We start from the raw sequence: 19,500 nt of genomic DNA, 5'->3' as shown, positions 1-19,500 counted from the left end.
CACACACACACACACACACACACACACACACACACACACACACACACACACACACACACACAGCAGTATACGATCTGGAAGGGTCATTATGAATAACAACAGACAGATACTTTATGGTCAGGTTACATCTCTCTATCTTGTCCTCCAGATGCAGAGTCCAGTTTCTTCACTATATGGAGGTGGGGGTCCTCTTACAGCGCCCCCTATCTTTACCAAGGTAAGACTACATTTGGAGTTATGGAAAAGTTGTGCATCACACACACATAAATGCAGACGTCCGCACGCTCCATCTCCCTGTAATAACACAGCGTAGGACGGGCGGGGGCCAGATAAAACATTCTATTTGAAGGGGTGCAGCCAGAAAGTTCCTGTCTCCTGCTCTAACCATTCTGTAACCTACAACTGCTCCTCCCCTCCTCCCTCAGCCCACCTCAGGCCATACGTCATGGTCTGTGTGCTGGTGGGATGTGAGCCGGCCGAGGCAGCGCATCAAACAGGCCTGCCAAACCGACACGGGTCAGGAGGGTTTCACTCCCATCCAGCCCTGCGGACTACAAATCATTTTCCAGCTCGTTACAAAAAGACATTTGTTTGTCTTCACCCCCTCCTCCAGGAGCTGTAGGGCTTCATCTCAATGAGAATATGTGCTCTTTTTGGGAGAAGTCAGGGGTGTGATGTCACCCGGGCTGTTGCACACACACATAGGCATAGACACACACACACACACACACTGAGACACACATACGCATGGACGCACACACTCGTAAACACACAACGAGAGAGTTTCTGTTGCTGATAGATAGGATGAGTCCTTTCACTGTGAGACCTGTTGACTGGTTGGAGAGGTAACACAATGCTGCCATTGGCCCCTGCCTTGGCCTCTCAACGGATGGTTTCCTGCCTCTCTGATTGCAACACTAGAAGCTGTCACAGGATTGTCTGGATAGCCCTGCTCTGTCCTGTCCTTTTGTGAAACAGAGTGCTGTAAATGGGGTCAGTGTCTGCTGGCCTCCCACTCCCACGTGTTCTGTTCTGCTTACTGACACTGTGTTGTCTTCCTCTCTGTCTATGTCTTCATTCATTTCCTCCTCTCCCACTTTTTTTCTTAACCTTCCTTTCGATGTCTCTTTCTCCTCCTCTCCTTCGCTCTCTCTCCATTTGTCTAACCCTGACCCTTTCTCTGTGTTTCTTTCTCTTCTTTACCTTGCCCCCATCTCTCTCTCTCATCTCTCACCCTTCCTGCATCTCTCGCTCCCTCCTCTCTCTCTCTTTCTCTCTCTCAACTATCTGTCACCCTTTCTCTCACCCTTCCTGCACCTCCCTCCCTCCCTCCCTCCCTCCCTCCCTCCCTCCCTCCCTCCCTCCCTTAAAACTCTGTCTCTCTCCCCCTCCAGCTCTTACAGAATGCCCAGGCATCAGAGGGTCAGGTGGTTGTGTTGGAGTGCAGGGTTCGAGGCAGCATTCCTCTGCAGGTCCAGTGGTTCAGACAGGGACAGGTCATCCAGGACTCTCCAGACTTCCGCATCCTGCAGAAAAGTGAGACATTCTCAGTAGAGTCAGAATACTTATTGGTGTGAGAGGTCATCGAAAAGTTAAAAAAGGATTGAATGATTTATGAGTCTTACTCCCTCTCGCTCTTCTTTACCTCCTCTCCCTCTCTCCCTTTGATGTCATGTGAAACACAGAGCCACGGTCTGCAGCAGAGCCAGGTAAGTTTCTTCACTTCCTCCAATGTCATTCTCAGGCATGTTGTCATCAACAAAGTCACTGCTATATGTCTACTCCCATCAGCTCCATCATGCATCCAAACCGGTGTCAGTCTGTATGTTGTGTCAGTCTGTATGTTGTGTCAGTCTGTATGTTGTGTCAGTCTGTATGTTGCGTCAGTCTGTATGTTGCGTCAGTCTGTATGTTGCGTCAGTCTGTATGTTGCGTCAGTCTGTATGTTTTGTCAGTCTGTATGTTGCGTCAGTCTGTATGTTGCGTCAGTCTGTATGTTGCGTCAGTCTGTATGTTGCGTCAGTCTGTATGTTGTGTCAGTCTGTGCTGTCACTTTGGCACTGTGATGATGTCATCATGATGAGACTTTTCCAGTTTGAGACCTGACTAAAGAGGTACATCAGGGGTTACCGTCAAGCTCTCATAGAAACCCTGTCAGTCACACTACAGACATCTCTCAACACCTGTGTTCTCTCTCACTTTCTCTTTTTCTTTGTGTGTGTGTTTGTGTATCTACATGTGTTGGTATGTCTATCTGTCTGTCTATGTATGTGTATGTTTTCCTACTTCACCTGTCACATTCAGAGTGGTCTGTCTGTCTGTCTGTCTGTCTGTCTGTCTGTCTGTCTGTCTGTCTGTCTGTCTCATTCAACTGTTACAAACTTTCCCTAACCTGTTTATACTGACCACCAGTATTTATTTTTTTGCTGTTAGTTTCAACACTGTGCCACTGCTAGTTGTTTAATTCACCACAGTGTATGTGATGAGAGTTGTGATTGGTTTGTTCCAGAGGAGATCTGTACGCTGGTGATAGCAGAGGCCTTCCCAGAGGATGGAGGTCAGTTCTGCTGCACTGCAACCAACCTTTACGGCTCCGTCAGCAGCACAGCCCAACTCTCTGTCACCGGAGGGGCCTTCAACACTCCCACAGGTGAGTTACCATCATTATTGTATTAACTTGAGGACAGTTTCTATAACTTGTAGCAACTTGTAGGTGAATTTGCTTAAAGTGTAATTGAGTTAAACTTTAGTGCATGTGAGTTTGTAGTTTGCACAGTGTTTGCGCAGAATTTTGGTACATCTGGGTCAAGGATGAGGGCCTGTCTGGCTCTACATCATATCAATGATTACCAATAGACAGTCAGCCTGGGAGGTCTAGTGGATCCCTGTGTGGTTTCCTCTGGTTCAGATGACTGTCCTGGTCCTGTTTACTTTCCTGGATAATCATGGATCTATATGAGGAGGAGAAGAGGAGGAGGAGAGGGGGAGGGGGAGGAGGAGAGGGGGAGGAGAGGGGGAGGAGGAGGGGGAGGAGGAGAGGGGGGGAGAGGGGGGGGGGGAGAGGGGGGGGAGAGGGGGAGGAGAGGGGGAGGGGGAGGAGGAGAGGGGGGAGGGGGAGGAGTAGAGGAGGAGGAGAAGGAGGAGGAGGTTAGTTTGGCGATGATCAGCTATCTCAGTGTGGGAGAAGGGAGACGTGTTTATTCTCTCTGATAACTCTGTGTACTCTCAGTTCACCACGCAATCAGAGGAAATCCAAGGACCAAATAAACAGGGGTTACATCAAGACCTCCCCCAGACAAACAGGCTGACTGGACACAGCTGCTACTTTAGATCACATCACATTCCAAACTAAATTTAGAACTGCCATGTTTAGTAGGCTATAAGAGGGGGATGTGGGGCAGGCTGGGCTCTGCTGCAGGTTATTTTAGTGCACTGTGTGAGGAGATGTCTGTAGTGTGACACTTCTTGTCTCTCTCCCTCTAGCGGTGTACGACTCGGTCAGGAATGGTGTGGCGTCCGGGGACGTCTCTGTCTTTGAAGACACCCAGGCCTTTCCCCCTCCCCCGCCCACAGAGATCAGCCTATTGGAGGTTCCGCCCAAGGTCCCACCCAGTACCTGCGCCGAGGGTTTCCACGTCAACGAGCTGGAGATCTGGCCCAGTATGTCGGGCCTACAGCCTGTCCACATGTACCACGACGTGGAGGGTCAGGACCGGGCCAACTGGGCACTGCAGAATGGCAGGCCTGCCAGCCCCCCTCAGCCCTCCTTCAGCCTGCCTCCACGAGAGGCCCAGCCATACTTCCCAGGCCCAGCCAAGATGTCTCCGCCCCCGGTGAAGGAAGGTCCTCCACTGCCCACCAAGCCCAAACTGTGAGAACACCCTCCATCCTGCCATGCTGCCACCATCCTGCCACTCTCCTTACCCTTGCCTCCCTGCTCGTCTCACCGCATCCCACTGCACCAGAGGAGGGCTGTCATGAGTGATGTCTGATTGAGCTGGCACCATGACTCCCATAATAAGTGATTTTATTGTGGATCAGTGATCTGGGTGTATTCTGCTTCTGAAAGGGTTACAAGGGGAATCCCAGTATTTACAGAACAAAACCATTCCGGTCTCTTTATGATGGTGCCAGTGCCATGTCAGTGCTGTGTTCTGTTGTGTGCCAGAGAGTTGGCCTGGCTGGCAGCTGTTCTGGTGCTGAAAACAGATTGGCTTCTGTTCTGTTGGATGGCTCCTATTGTCTCTGTGTGACTCCTGTATGCACGACCAGGGCCCCTGCTTTCTCTGTATGGCCCCCCCCTGTGGCCTCCCTGTGTTTTATTAAAGGCAGTGAGTATGATGTCTGTTGTTGCAGTAGAGCATTTATTGTCCTTGTATGGTTTGTGTATGTCTTGATGTGGGAGTGTATGGACTTGACTGCACAGTCTCATTGTGGATGGCCTCTGTTTGTGTTGCAGGGTTGTATAGTCTAGCTTCTGATTTAATGTTGTGGTTCAGACATGATATATGTCTTATGCATTAGTGAGGGGGTCTGAGACTGACATATTTCTGATGTGGTCTGAGACAGGATGCATGTGGAACATGGATGTTGTGTAGGGTTCATGCTCTGTGCTTTGTACATAGCATATGTGTTGTTGCGTTGGATTGCCTATTTGTGTAACTCTTGCTAAATATTGACATTGTATCCTCTCTGCTTCCAGAGCGGAGGGTATAGAGGAGGAGACAGAATATGACAGGTAAATAACTGAAGGGTTGGTCTGGGTCTGGTCTGGGTCTGGTCTGGGTCTGGTCTGGGTCTGGGTCTGGTCTGGGTCTGGGTCTGGTCTGGGTCTGGGTCTGGGTCCGGTCTGGGTCTGGTCTGGGTCTGGTCTGGGTCTAGTCTGGTCTGGGTCTGGGTCTGGGTCTGGTCTGGGTCTAGTCTGGGTCTGGGTCTGGTCTGGGTCTGTGTCTGGGTCTGGGTCTGGTCTGGGTCTAGTCTGGGTCTGGGTCTGGTCTGGGTCTGTGTCTGGGTCTGGGTCTGGTCTGGGTCTGGTCTGGGTCTGGTCTGGGTCTAGTCTGGTCTGGGTCTGGGTCTGGTCTGGGTCTGGGTCTGGTCTGGGTCTGGTCTGGGTCTGGGTCTGGTCTGGGTCTGGGTCTGGGTCTGGTCTGGGTCTGGGTCTGGGTCTGGTCTGGGTCTGGGTCTGGGTCCGGTCTGGGTCTGGTCTGGGTCTGGGTCTAGTCTGGTCTGGGTCTGGGTCTGGTCTGGGTCTGGGTCTGGTCTGGGTCTGGGTCTGGTCTGGGTCTGGGTCTGGTCTGGGTCTGGGTCTGGGTCCGGTCTGGGTCTGGTCTGGGTCTGGTCTGGGTCTAGTCTGGTCTGGGTCTGGGTCTGGTCTGGGTCTGGGTCTGGTCTGGGTCTGGGTCCGGTCTGGGTCTGGTCTGGGTCTGGTCTGGGTCTAGTCTGGTCTGGGTCTGGGTCTGGTCTGGGTCTGGGTCTGGTCTGGGTCTGGGTCTGGGTCCGGTCTGGGTCTGGTCTGGGTCTGGTCTGGGTCTAGTCTGGTCTGGGTCTGGGTCTGGTCTGGGTCTGGGTCTGGTCTGGGTCTGGGTCTGGTCTGGGTCTGTGTCTGGGTCTGGGTCTGGTCTGTGTCTGTTTCTGGGTCTGGGTCTGGGTCTGGGTCTGGTCTGTGTCTGTTTCTGGGTGTGATATGAGTGGAAACCTGTTGTTTAGCAGTGGAGTTGGAAGAATAATGGCATCATAACGATGTGTTGGCACATTCAGATTGTTTTGCTGTATTTCTTTTGGTGTCCCAGCTTGAGTTTCTGCAAATAGCAGGATCACCATAAAGCTGCTTCCTTGAGTGAGTTTTTCCACAATAATGACACAAACATACTGCCAAAAACAATCAGCTCCCCGTGGTGAAGCGTGCAGAGGGACGGTGCACTGACCCCCCTCTCCTCTGCTACATACACTCAGTAATTACACAGTAAAAACACCAGCCCTGCCATTACCCAGGGGTCAATGCGTTGTGCCATGCCGTGCTGGAGCTTAGCTTCCTCTCTGTCCCCTGGTGACCTGTAGAAGTGTTGGCTGACAAACTAAAGCCTCAGGCACCGGCCACTTTTGACCTTCAACCTCTGACCTCACGGCAGGGGTCACTGCCTCTCATTTGTTCTCCTGAACACCTCCTGAAAACAATAATGTTTTTTAAACGGCATGCTTTTGCACAGTGTTGAAGCCACGGTTCTACAGTGTCTACGTCTGTGAAAGGGGACCCTGTTGTGTGACTTTTACTGCCTCTGATGTAAAAGTCTGTTTTTATCTTATCTGGATTTGATTTGAGGCCTCCAATGTAACTTTAATCAAGTTTCTGATTGAGTCATTTTTCTAAATTGCTGTGAATCCAATGGGGAACTGAATGGAAACTATGAGCCCACTGTCTTAGCTCTCTGTCTCCTAATGTAAAACGAAGCACTATCATGCAACGGCTACCATTTCAATGGAGCCAATAAGGTCTGTGAATCAGTGTCTGTTTTGACGGATGTTTTTAATAGATAAATCACAGTCACAGTTACTGTTTTAACTGCTGTATTTTATTCACAAGGAAAGAAAGTAATTTTAGTGTGACGGTCTAAGAGGACCGTACTATTGCATCCATGCATCTCAACCATTACATAGGCCTACACCTGTTATTTATGCCTCACATTGCCTTGACCTGTGAGCTGTGGGTCTGGGCTGGTATCTTGATGAAAGCTCTCCTGTCGAGGCTATCTCAGAGCTGCATTAACAGAGCTGGGCTGTGGAGTAGAGCTCTCCTCCTACCTGACCAGAGCCTGACGGGCCCCGACATTATACATCGGTTAGGGCCGGGTAGGGCCTGTTTTTTCATCAATAACTAGGGTACTAGCAGGGCTCAGGTATCACTAAAATGATGACTAACATTTTAAAGCTGAGCCATTTGCATGTACTCTGCTGCACAGCACAGTTATATCTGACTAAAATCCTAACACGGTGTCAGAAGTGCTTCAACCTCGTCAAATATAAGACAGTTGGAGTTTAGAGTGATGAAAAGTAGCTAACAGCTAACTGCTCTCTCATGTCTCTTTATTGAGCAGAGCAGCCCAAGCAGAGCTATTGCTATGGATAATCACAGACTCAGAAAGCCATGAGCAGAGCGCATCCACAGCAAGCTGTGCGCAGGTAGTGAGTGACAGACAGAGAGGAGCAGCAAATGGATTTACTAACAGAGGAAGTTATTTCTGATTTCGGGTTTTGGGCAGGGCCTTAAATTTGGCAGAAGCAATCGGGCCTGGGTAGGGTAGGGCCTGAACGTCATGGGCATGGGTAGGGCTCGGGCTTAAAATTCATGCCTCTACTGTGGAGATTCAGGGCTTTACTGTGGAGATTCAGGGCTCTACTGTGGAGATTCATGCCACGACTGTGAAGATTCAGGGCTCGACTGTGGAGATTCATGCCTCTACTGGGGAGATTCATGCCTCTACTGTGGAGATTCAGGGCTCTACTGTGGAGATTCATGCCTCTACTGTGAAGATTCATGCCTCTACTGGGGAGATTCATGCCTCTACTGTGGAGATTCAGAGCTCTACTGTGGAGAGGAAGTTGCTGTATGACTTGGCAGGCTGAGGTGACTGTACAAGACCTGATCTGGGAAAACACGCCTGCTGTCTGTCTGCACTGTGACTGTTCTGTACTGGAGGGAGATGGAGCTGGGCCAGTCAGTCAGTCAGTCAGTCAGTCAGTCAGTCAGTCAGTGTGTGGTTCTGATGGCTGTTGTTACTGGTGTTGCCACACCTGGTGGAAGAATCAGAGGAAGCTCTCAGGGGAGAGGCCACACGTTGGCTGTTAGGATCAGAACACTGGCCTTGTGTTTTAAGAGTGAGAGAGAGAGACAGAGGCAGAGGCAGGTTGAGTCTGTTTTGGGGCTTAAGGGCAGCAGTGTATAACAGTCTGTATTAAACTGTTAAAGGTTGTTGGGTCTGTAGCCATGCCTTGAGGCAGGTCATAAATCACTTAGATGGGATCTATCGTATCAGTGTGAGGTCACTGGGCTGCCATTTTGGAGAGTGTGTATGTTCCGTCCTGATTTATGATTCAGATTCACCAGGGGTCTAAGTGGACACCCGCGACCAAGAATAAAGCCGTATCACACTGGACTGTTAACACCTGGAATTTGTCAATCTGCTTTCCCTGTGTGTGTGTAGGAGGGTGTGTGTTTGTGTCTGTTTGTGTGTGTGTGTGCGTGCATGTGTGTGTGTACGTGTGCGAACCCCCACATGTGTACGTTGTGATGGAGTGTAAGCGGCAATGGTGTTCAGTATAAGCTTTCTAGTCTTGTACATGCTTACCCAGTGTGACACTTCACAGGAACTGTTTCATGTTGAATGGTTACGACATACCCTGAAAACAAGGTGTGTATGTTTGTGCTGGTGTGAGCATTTTTAAATGGAAGGGATTTAGAAAGTGCCTCTTTCCTGGAACTGGTGCCTCAGAGTCCCCCTGAGATTCCCTGTGGCTGCTGTGTGGCAAATCGTCAAGTTATTAATTACCATCTTGTCGATTACTGTCAACATTTACTAGATTCACATGCAAACTTAATCTACAAAAGATAATGATACAGTATTTAGTTGTACAGAAACACCAAGGACATTCAGTTCAAGCGGCAGCCTCTGAAGGGAAAGTCAAAACCCAGACCATGTAAGGTTTTTGAGGAGAGGATCGTAGAGAAGAGCCAAGTGAATGAGGCACAGTGAGGTGTGACTGTAGTACTGACTGTGATCACGGTGGCACAACATTAGATTATGGGTTGGGATATAATCTGTGGGTGGGCGTCGTCAAACACACAAGCAGCAATTATCCTGCCAACATTTTATATCGTAATCACTGTTTCATAAAACAAGGAATCAAAACCTGACAGTTGAATTAGTTATCTTGCATTTATCCATTTTATAAACAGCCTACTGTTGAACCCTCTCTGGCAAACCCTCTGTGAGAATCTCCACCAGGCTTCATCTTCTTGTTTGCTTTAGATTATTTGAGGATTACGGATTGTGAAAAGCAGAGGAGTCAAGCACAGATCGGTGGTTTAAACAACCTCAACTCTGCCATGTCATAACCCGCTCACAATCTAAACTTAAAAACATTACATAAAATAACCATAATGTTCATAACGCCATCCTTGATTGAGGACTACTTGAAATGTGGTTGAGTTCTGGTTCAAATTGAGTTCTGGTCAGTCTAAAAACAGGTTGTGGATCATAAGATCAAATGTGGCACTGTCGTCACGGGGAGGAGGAAGTGATGCTGTAGTGCCTCTCAGAACCCCTGCAGGGTGTGAGGGTCATCATGATCAGACAGCTGTGTTAATCCTCACTGTTCCAGACTGATCTGTCACAGCCTCCACCCTGAGAGACCTAACACAATGATTCACAATGAGAGACAGAGAGAGAGAGAGTGAGTGTGAGTGTGAGTGTGAGTGTGAGTGTGTGTGTGAGTGTGAGTGTGTGTGTGTGTGTGTGTGTTCGTTTGGTTATTGAAATCACAGAACAATACAAAGTCATGTTCTGACCCTGTGTGTCCAAAGAGGAGGAAGTGGAAGGTGTGGGCTCTGCTGGAGCCACATGGCAGATGAGGTTCAACAATTATCGTTCAGGGGTCAGATGTCAAAGGTGACTATTATGTGTTAAAATGCTGCTAGCAAATGGCTGCGAATGGGGTCACAACCTCACCATGTGGTGTCTCTCCCCCTCATGGCATCCGGGAACTCCCATTCCTGACTTAAATGTCTGTCATACACGCACACGCACACACATGCACAAACACACACACTCACACACGCGTACATATGAACCGGGCTAACAATTCCAAACATGGGGGAGCTTAGAACAACAGCCTGCTTGCCTGTAAGTGACACCATGTGTGTATGCGTGTGAAGCCTGCATATGCCCAGAGAGGTAAAGATGAGGAAGCTACTAATCCCCTTTAATGTGCTATATATTGCATGTGGATTGACTCAGTGCCACTCAAACCCATGCCGTCTGCATAATTGTCATACCACAGAGATTAAATGATTGGGCCAGCTCCAAACCTCTTTAACCTCCTCTGAGGTCGTTGTCAGGGTAACAGAGAACAACTGCAACAAACTGAAGGCCACGTTCCAAACCATTCTACCCTGCTCTGTCTCTCTCACTCATACACAGATACACATAACTTGTTTACAGAGGATCCTGGATACTGTTTGGTTTTTTGTACTGAGAGTTAATCTCAAATGTGATTTTGATGCTTTGGAATGTTAATTCGTTCCCAAATCGAGCTTATACAGTATAACTAAACAACATGTTTAATATACATCTGTGGTCTTGTTGAAACTATGTTTCATGCCTGTTGGATTCAGAGCTTTGTGTTGATCTTGCAAACTCTTGCGTTCTGTGTTTTGTTTGTGTGCCGTATTTCTCTTTGTCAGTGGTTGTCATGGAACGCATGTCCATGACCTGTAGACAATGACACTGAATCAAATTATTGGTTGAAGAAAGACTCTTTATTGTATCTCTTCAAGATAAAGTCAAGAATCCTGAAACCAAAGAGAATGTGACTGGCAGAACGGGTGTTGTATGTGGAGGATGAGGGCTGCAGTAGATATCTCAGATAGGGGGGAGTGAGGCCTAAGAGGGTTTTTATAAATAAGCATCAACCAGTGGGTCTTGCAACAGGTATACAGAGATGACCAGTTTACAAAGGAGTATAGAGTGCAGTGACGTGTCCTATAAGGAGCATTGGTGGCAAATCTGATGGCCGAATGGTAAAGAACATCTAGCCCGCTCGAGAGCACCCGTACCTGCCGATCTATAAATTATATCTCCGTAATCTAGCATGGGTAGGATGGTCATCTGAATCAGGGTTTGTTTGGCAGCTGGGGTGAAAGTGGAGCGATTACGATAGAGGAAATCAAGTCTAGATTTAACTTTAGCCTGCAGCTTTGATATGGGCTAACAGAAGGACAGTGCACCGTCTAGCCATACTCCCAAGTACTTGTATGAGGTAACTACCTCAAGCTCTAAACCCTCAGAGGTAGTAATAACACCTGTGGGGGGAGGGGCATTCTTCTTGCCTAACCACATGACATTTGTTTTGGAGGTGTTCAGAACAAGGTTAAGGGTAGAGAAAGCTTGTTGGACACTAAGAAAGCTTTGTTGTAGAGCATTTGACACAAAATCCAGAGAGGGGCCAGCCGAGTATAAGACTGTATCATCTGCAATTAAATGGATGAGAGAGCTTCCTACTGCCTGAGCTATGTTGTTGAGGAAAATTGAGAAGAGCGTGGGGCCTAGGATCGAGCCTTGAGGTACTCCCTTGGTGACAGGCAGTGGCAGAGACAGCAGATTTTCTGACTTATTACACTGCACTTGTCACGTTCCTGACCTGTTTTCTCTTGTTTTGTATGTCTTTATTGGTCAGGGCGTGAGTGTTGGGTGGGCAGTCTATGTTTTCTATTTCTATGTTGGGTTTTGTGTTCGGCCTGGTATGATTCTCAATTAGAGACAGGTGTGTATCGTTTGTCTCTGATTGAGAGTCATACTAAGGCAGCCAGGGTTTCACTGGTGTTTTGTGGGTGTTTGTTTCCTGTGTTAGCGTTTGGGCCACACAGGACTGTTGCAGGTTAGTCACGTTTGTTGTTTTGTTTATTTGTAGTGTTTGTTGGTTTGCCATTAAAATCATGAATACCTCCTACTCCGCATCTTGGTCCGATCCATGCTCCTCCTCGTCTGAGGAGGAGAACGACATTGACAGCCGTTACAGAAACACCCACCAAACCAGGACCAAGCGGATTGGAGAAGGAAGGCAGGAACAAAAGCAATGGAGAGAAGAGGAATGGACATGGGAGCAAATACTCAACGGAGAAGGACCCTGGGCTAAGGTGGGAGAGAATCGCCGCTCTCGGGAGGAGAAGGAGGCAGCCACAGCCCAGGAGCGCTGGTATGAGGAGGCAGCACGTAAGAGAGGCTGGAAGCCCGAGAGGCTCACCCAAAAATTTCTTGGGGGGGGGGGCTAAAGGGGAGTGTGGCGAAGCCGGGTTGGTTACCTGAGCCAACTCCCCGGGCTTACCGTGGAGTGAGAGGGCGTCGTACTGGTCAGACACCGTGTTATGCGGTAAAGCGCACGGTGTCCCCAGTACGCGTGCTTAGCCCAGTGCGGGCTATTCCACCTTGCCGCACTGGGAGGGCTAGGTTGGGCATCGAGCCGGATGTCATGAAGCCGGCCCAACGTATCTGGCCTCCAGTACGTCTCCTCGGGCCGGCGTACATGGCACCAGCCTTACAGGTGGTGTCCCCGGTTCGCCTGCATAGCCCAGTGCGGGCTATTCCACCTCGCCGCACTGGCAGGGCTACGGGGACCATTCAACCTGGTAAGGTTGGAGAGGCTCGGTGCTCAAGAGCGCGTGTCCTCCTTCACGGTCCGGCATATCCGGCGCCACCTTCCCGCCCCAGCCCAGTACCACCAGTGCCTACACCACGCACCAGGCTTCCAGTGCATCTCCAGAGCCCTGTTCCTCCTCCCCGCACTCGCCCTGAGGTGCGTGCCCTCAGCCCGGTACCTCCAGTTCCGGCACCACGCATCAGGCCTATTGTGCGTCTCAGCCGGCCAGAGTCTGCCGTCTGCCCAGCGGTGCCTGAACTGCCCGGCTGCCCAACGCCGTCTGAGCCATCTGTCTGCCCAGCGCCGTCTGAGCCATCCGTCTGCCCAACGCCGTCTGAGCCATCCGTCTGCCCAACGCCGTCTGAGCCATCCGTCTGCCCAACGCCGTCTGAGCCATCCGTCTGCCCAACGCCGTCTGAGCCATCCGTCTGCCCAACGCCGTCTGAGCCATCCGTCTGCCCAACGCCATCTGAGCCATCCGTCTGCCCAACGCCGTCTGAGCCATCTGTCTGCCCAACGCCGTCTGAGCCATCTGTCTGCCCAACGCCGTCTGAGCCATCTGTCTGCCCAACGCCGTCTGAGCCATCTGTCTGCCCAACGCCGTCTGAGCCATCTGTCTGCCCAACGCCGTCTGAGCCATCTGTCTGCCCAGCGCCGTCTGAGCCATCTGTCTGCCCAGCGCCGTCTGAGCCATCTGTCTGCCCAGCGCCGTCTGAGCCATCTGTCTGCCCAGCGCCGTCTGAGCCATCCGTCTGCCCAGCGCCATCTGAGCCATCCGTCTGCCACGAGCCATTAGAGCCGCCCGTCTGTCCCGAGCCGTTAGAGCCGTCCGTCAGTCAGGAGCCGCTAGAGCCGTCCGTCAGTCAGGAGCCGCCAGAGCCGCCAGCCAGTCAGGAGCTGCCAGAGACGCCAGCCAGTCAGGAGCTGCCAGAGACGCCAGCCAGTCAGGAGCTGCCAGAGACGCCAGCCAGTCAGGAGCTGCCAGAGACGCCAGCCAGTCAGGAGCTGCCAGAGACGCCAGCCAGTCAGGAGCTGCCAGAGACGCCAGCCAGTCAGGAGCTGCCAGAGACGCCAGCCAGTCAGGAGCTGCCAGAGACGCCAGCCAGTCAGGAGCTGCCAGAGACGCCAGCCAGTCAGGAGCTGCCAGAGACGCCAGCCAGTCATGAGCTGCCCTACGGTCATGAGCTGCCCTACAGTCATGAGCTGCCCTACAGTCATGAGCTGCCCTCCAGTCATGAGCTGCCCTCCAGTCATGAGCTGCCCTCCAGTCATGAGCTGCCCTCCAGTCATGAGCTGCCCTCCAGTCATGAGCTGCCCTCCAGTCATGAGCTGCCCTCCAGTCATGAGCTGCCCTCCAGTCATGAGCTGCCACTCAGTCCGGAGCTGCCACTCAGTCCGGAGCTGCCCCTTATCCCGGAGCTGCTGCCCCTTATCCCGGTGCTGGCCCTTATCCCGATGCTGCCCCTTCATTTAGGTGGGTTGAGTTGGAGGGTGGTCATTGGGAGGGGGATACGGAAGCGGGGAGTGACTATGGTGGGGTGGGGACCTCGCCCAGAGCCTGAGCCACCACCGTGGTCAGATGCCCACCCAGACCCTCCCCTAGACTTTGTGCTGGTGCGCCCGGAGTTCGCACCTTAAGGGGGGGGGTTATGTCACGTTCCTGACCTGTTTTCTCTTGTTTTGTATGTCTTTATTGGTCAGGGCGTGAGTGTTGGGTGGGCAGTCTATGTTTTCTATTTCTATGTTGGGTTTTGTGTTCGGCCTGGTATGATTCTCAATTAGAGACAGGTGTGTATCGTTTGTCTCTGATTGAGAGTCATACTAAGGCAGCCAGGGTTTCACTGGTGTTTTGTGGGTGTTTGTTTCCTGTGTTAGCGTTTGGGCCACACAGGACTGTTGCAGGTTAGTCACGTTTGTTGTTTTGTTTATTTGTAGTGTTTGTTGGTTTGCCATTAAAATCATGAATACCTCCTACTCCGCATCTTGGTCCGATCCATGCTCCTCCTCGTCTGAGGAGGAGAACGACATTGACAGCCGTTACAGCACTCTTTGAGAGAGGTAGTTAGAAAACCAGCCAAAAGACCCCTCAGAGACACCAATACATCCCACGAGAATGGAATGGTCTACCGTATCAAAAGCTTTGGCCAAGTCAATAAAAATATCAGCACAATATTGCTTAGAATCAAGGGCAATGGTGACATCATTGAGCACCTTTGAAGTTGCAGTGACACATCCGGAAACCAGGTTGACCGGAAACCAGATTGCATACCCAAGAGAATACTATAGACATCAAGAAAGCCAGTCAGTTGATTATTAGTTTTTCCAACACTTTTGATAAACAGGACAAAATAGAAATAGGCCTTTAACAGTTAGGATCAGCCTGATCTCCCCCTTTAAATAAAGGATGAACCGTAGCTGCCTTCCAAGCAATGGGAACCTCCTCAGAAAGGAGAGACAGGTTAAAAAGGTTGGAGATAGGCTTGGAGGTGATCGGGGCAGCAACCTTAAAGAAGAAAGGGTCTAAACCATCTGACCCAGATGTTTTATGGGGTCAAGTTTCAGGAGCTCCTTTAGCACCTCGGACTCAGTGACTGCCTGCAGGGAGAAACTTTGTAGTGGGGCAGGGGAAAAAGAGGGAGATGCATCTGGGATAGTCGTATTAGAAGGGGTGGAAGATGAGAAAATGTTGGACGGGCAAGGAGGCATGCCTGAGTCAAATAGGAATCCTGACTTAATGAAGTGGTGATTAAAGAGCTCAGCCATGTGCTTCTTGTAAGTAACAACCACATCATCAACATTAAGGGACATGGGCAGCTGTGAGGAGGAGGGTTTATTCTCCAGGTCTTTAACCGTTTTCCAGAACTTCTTGGGGTTAGACCCACAGAGAAATGCTCCTTAAAGTAACTAACTTTGGCCTTCCGGATAGCCTGAGTGCACTTATTTCTCATTTGCCCGAACGATAGCCAGTCAGCCTGAGTATGCGTGTGCCGAGCCTTTCGCCAAATGCAATTCTTGAGGTGGAGTAACTCTGCAAGATCACGGTCGAACCAGGGGCTGAACCTGTTTTTAATTCTCATTTTCTTTATGGGGGCGTTTGTTAACAATACCACTGAAAATATAAAAAAAGAAGGTCCAAGCGTCTTCGACAGAGGCGATCAAGCTGATTCTATACCATTTTACAGAGGCCAGTTCATGAAGGAAGGCTTGCTCATTTAAGTGTTTTAGCAAGCGTCTATGACAAATCAGGACAGGTCGTTTCACTGAGCAGCCATTACGAACACAGGCTGTAAAACAGTGATCACTAAGGTCATTACAGAAAACACCAGACTGATACCTATCAGGATTATTTGTGAGGATAACATTGAGGAGAGTTGCCTTTTCTGGGTGTTTGGAGTCATACCTTGTGGGATTGGTAATAATCTGAGAAAGATTTAATAGCTTTAAGACTTGGTCAGGTAGTTTAAGCATGTCCCAGTTTAGGTCACCTGGCAGGATAAATTCAGACTTAGTGTAAGGGGCCAGGAGAGAGCTTAGGGCAGGTAGGGTACAAGTGCTGATGGAGGACGATAGCACCCAGCAACAGTCAACAAAGAGCTATTTGAAAGTTTAATACTTAAAACCAGCAAATCAAACATCAGTATTCAAAACACTCTTCAGATGGCAACAAGATCATATTGTACAGCAATTTCATCAGGTAACATGATTACAAAGCCAGTTTATGTAAAACCGTTGTTTATGATACAGTATATGTCCATGGGAAATTACGCATTTATGGTAGAAATGTGTTTTGGGGCTATCATGATGGAACATTTCTAGCTGAAGGGAGTTCCTGGAAAGAATACTAAGGTGCTCAGTTGGCTTTTGCCTGGGAGAGAGCAGGCTGGGCAGGTAACAGGTTGGCTAGAGTAGAGTTATACCTGGGAGAGAGCAGGCTGGGCAGGTAACAGGTTGGCTAGAGTAGAGTTATACCTGGGAGAGAGCAGGCTGGGCAGGTAGCAGGTTGGCTAGAGTAGAGTTATACCTGGGAGAGAGCAGGTTGGGCAGGTAACAGGTTGGCTAGAGTAGAGTTATACCTGGGAGAGAGCAGGCTGGGCAGGTAACAGGTTAGCTAGAGTAGAGTTATACCTGGGAGAGAGCAGGCTGGGCAGGTAACAGGTTGGCTAGAGTAGAGTTATACCTGGGAGAGAGCAGGCTGGGCAGGTAACAGGTTGGCTAGAGTAGAGTTATACCTGGGAGAGAGCAGGTTGGGCAGGTAACAGGTTGGCTAGAGTAGAGTTATACCTGGAGGAGAGCAGGCTGGGCAGGTAGCAGGTTGGCTAGAGTAGAGTTATACCTGGGAGAGAGCAGGCTGGGCAGGTAACAGGTTAGCTAGAGTAGAGTTATACCTGGGAGAGAGCAGGCTGGGCAGGTAACAGGTTGGCTAGAGTAGAGTTATACCTGGAGGAGAGCAGGCTGGGCAGGTAGCAGGTTGGCTAGAGTAGAGTTATACCTGGGAGAGAGCAGGCTGGGCAGGTAACAGGTTGGCTAGAGTAGAGTTATACCTGGGAGAGAGCAGGCTGGGCAGGTAACAGGTTGGCTAGAGTAGAGTTATACCTGGGAGAGAGCAGGCTGGGCAGGTAGCAGGTTGGCTAGAGTAGAGTTATACCTGGGAGAGAGCAGGCTGGGTAGGTAACAGGTTGGCTAGAGTAGAGTTATACCTGGGAGAGAGCAGGCTGGGTAGGTAACAGGTTGGCTAGAGTAGAGTTATACCTGGGAGAGAGCAGGCTGGGCAGGTAACAGGTTAGCTAGAGTAGAGTTATACCTGGGAGAGAGCAGGCTGGGTAGGTAACAGGTTGGCTAGAGTAGAGTTATACCTGGGAGAGAGCAGGCTGGGCAGGTAACAGGTTAGCTAGAGTAGAGTTATACCTGGGAGAGAGCAGGCTGGGCAGGTAACAGGATGGCTAGAGTAGAGTTATACCTGGGAGAGAGCAGGCTGGGCAGGTAGCAGGTTGGCTAGAGTAGAGTTATACCTGGGGGAGAGCAGGCTGGGTAGGTAACAGGTTGGCTAGAGTAGAGTTATACCTGGGGGAGAGCAGGCTGGGCAGGTAACAGGTTGGCTAGAGTAGAGTTATACCTGGGAGAGAGCAGGTTGGCTAGAGTAGAGTTATACCTGGGGGAGAGCAGGTTGGGCAGGTAACAGGTTGGCTAGAGTAGAGTTATACCTGGGAGAGAGCAGGCTGGGCAGGTAACAGGTTGGCTAGAGTAGAGTTATACCTGGGAGAGAGCAGACTGGGTAGGTAACAGGTTGGCTAGAGTAGAGTTATACCTGGGAGAGAGCAGGCTGGGCAGGTAACAGATTGGCTAGACTAGAGTTTTACCTGGGAGAGAGCAGGCTGGGCAGGTAACAGGTTGGCTAGAGTAGAGTTATACCTGGAGGAGAGCAGGCTGGGCAGGTAGCAGGTTGGCTAGAGTAGAGTTATACCTGGGAGAGAGCAGGTTGGGCAGGTAACAGGTTGGCTAGAGTAGAGTTATACCTGGGAGAGAGCAGGCTGGGCAGGTAACAGGTTGGCTAGAGTAGAGTTATACCTGAGTTTTGTTATAGGCAAAGAGTTGTTGCTGGAATAGTTTGTACTGAGAATGTTTGATTTATTCAAGTCTTTGTCAACGACATGTTTGTTATTTTCTGTACAAGGTTTATTGGCCAATTAGTCCTGCACCTGTTAATATTGTAAATAAAATCTCTAAGAGAGGTGAGCACCAGAACATTCTGTCTGTCTTCTCACTGTCCGATCAGTCGCTTCGGTTACTGCTTTGTCTTTCGTCTGTCGTTGTGTTGCGTTAAGGGTTGTGTTTGTGGACCGTAGTGCTCTATGGTCTTGTGTTCAGAGCCGTGTTGCTCTGGCTGCCAGGCTTTGTCACACATCTGTGCCTTGATTCAGAGCTGTACCCACAGCAGAGGCCTTGTGTTTATTAGGTGTAGCTCGTAAACTCTAATGCTGTATTAACAATCACTTTCTTATAGAGGCATTGCGTGTGGTTTTATGGAAACATGTATGTTAAAGAGACACATATGGAACTGAGTTTATACACAGAGAAGTCTTGTTTCTTCATTATCAGCTGCCTGGCAAGCTCAAGACAGTCCTGAAGTTCATGTGCAACGTTTTTCATTAGTCATGCCATTAATGTATTTTTTTTTAAACATGAGTGTTTTTGTTTATCAGCTATCTGAATGGTTACATTTGTTGCCCTAAATGTGGACCTGGACTGTGAATGAATGCGTACAGAGAGAACTAGCCAGAGAAAGAAGAGAAAACGCTTGAGATAAAGAATGAGGAAAAGTAGAAGAGACCCAGGAAGGATCGATAACAGCAAGGCAGATCATTCCTCAGCAACCCCCAGACAGTGGGCAGTCCTTAAAAGGACATGGCGAGCAGCAGGATTGGCTGAGAGAGCTGACGCTGGATTGGCTCGTTAGGTTGAGTGACCTGCAGAGAATGGAGCAAGTTCTCAAATTAGGAAGAGTTGTTAGAGCTGACCTTCACAATACAAGAGGGAAGTGGAAGAGAGAGAGGGGTGAGCGGAGAGAAATACATGTAGAGTGGCGAAAAAGATACAGAGAGAGAGAAAGAGGGAGAGAGATGAGTGTGTGCTTGTTAGTTGACAGCATGGAAAGAGGTCTTAGTTATCCCCTATGTTTCCCTGGACAGAGGGAATAGTATGTTAAACACAGGGAAACCCTAGCAGTTACACACTTTTGGGAATCACAAGTCAATCAACCTCTTTGATTGAACCTGTCTTCCATAAGCAGCAGAGTGAGATACACAGACACTGACTTGGTCGTAAGTGGTGTGACTCGACACTGGGGAGATGACTGAATCCTCCTGAGAGAGGAGCTGAACCTGCCCTCGCCCTCCCTGGTCCAATCCCCGCCCCCCCTGGTCCCCACACTGTCCCACCTGCTCCCCACCCCAGCCCCCTCTGGTCCAAACCCCCTACGATCTGGGTGTCACGTTCTTTCACAATCTCTCTCTCGCTCTCTTACTTTCAATCTTTTATTTCTGGGTCAAAAATAGCTGGCTGTTGTTATTCTAGGAGCCTGGTTCTGAAAGGGAC

At 49.9% G+C, this 19,500-nt stretch overlaps 1 protein-coding gene across 8 annotated transcripts in view; it reads left to right on the top strand.

Moving 5' to 3' along the window:
- Nucleotides 1–19,500, top strand: part of LOC139541288 (palladin-like) — a 112,084-nt gene that overhangs the window by 52,849 nt on the left and 39,735 nt on the right. For 7 of the 8 annotated variants that reach the window (XM_071345764.1, XM_071345768.1, XM_071345765.1 and 4 more), the window contains 6 exons: nucleotides 149–217; nucleotides 1,395–1,536; nucleotides 1,686–1,709; nucleotides 2,510–2,650; nucleotides 3,484–3,871; nucleotides 4,703–4,738. In XM_071345764.1, the coding sequence (XP_071201865.1) occupies nucleotides 149–217; nucleotides 1,395–1,536; nucleotides 1,686–1,709; nucleotides 2,510–2,650; nucleotides 3,484–3,871; nucleotides 4,703–4,738 (800 nt within the window). The remainder of the gene's footprint in view (nucleotides 1–148; nucleotides 218–1,394; nucleotides 1,537–1,685; nucleotides 1,710–2,509; nucleotides 2,651–3,483; nucleotides 3,872–4,702; nucleotides 4,739–19,500) is intronic. The other variant, XM_071345766.1, reaches the window with a different exon arrangement.

This window comes from Salvelinus alpinus, chromosome 16 (genome assembly GCF_045679555.1).
Source record: "Salvelinus alpinus chromosome 16, SLU_Salpinus.1, whole genome shotgun sequence".
Classification (NCBI taxonomy): domain Eukaryota; kingdom Metazoa; phylum Chordata; class Actinopteri; order Salmoniformes; family Salmonidae; genus Salvelinus; species Salvelinus alpinus.
Note: the sequence above shows the minus strand (reverse complement) of the source record. Positions and strands in the feature narration are given on the sequence as shown.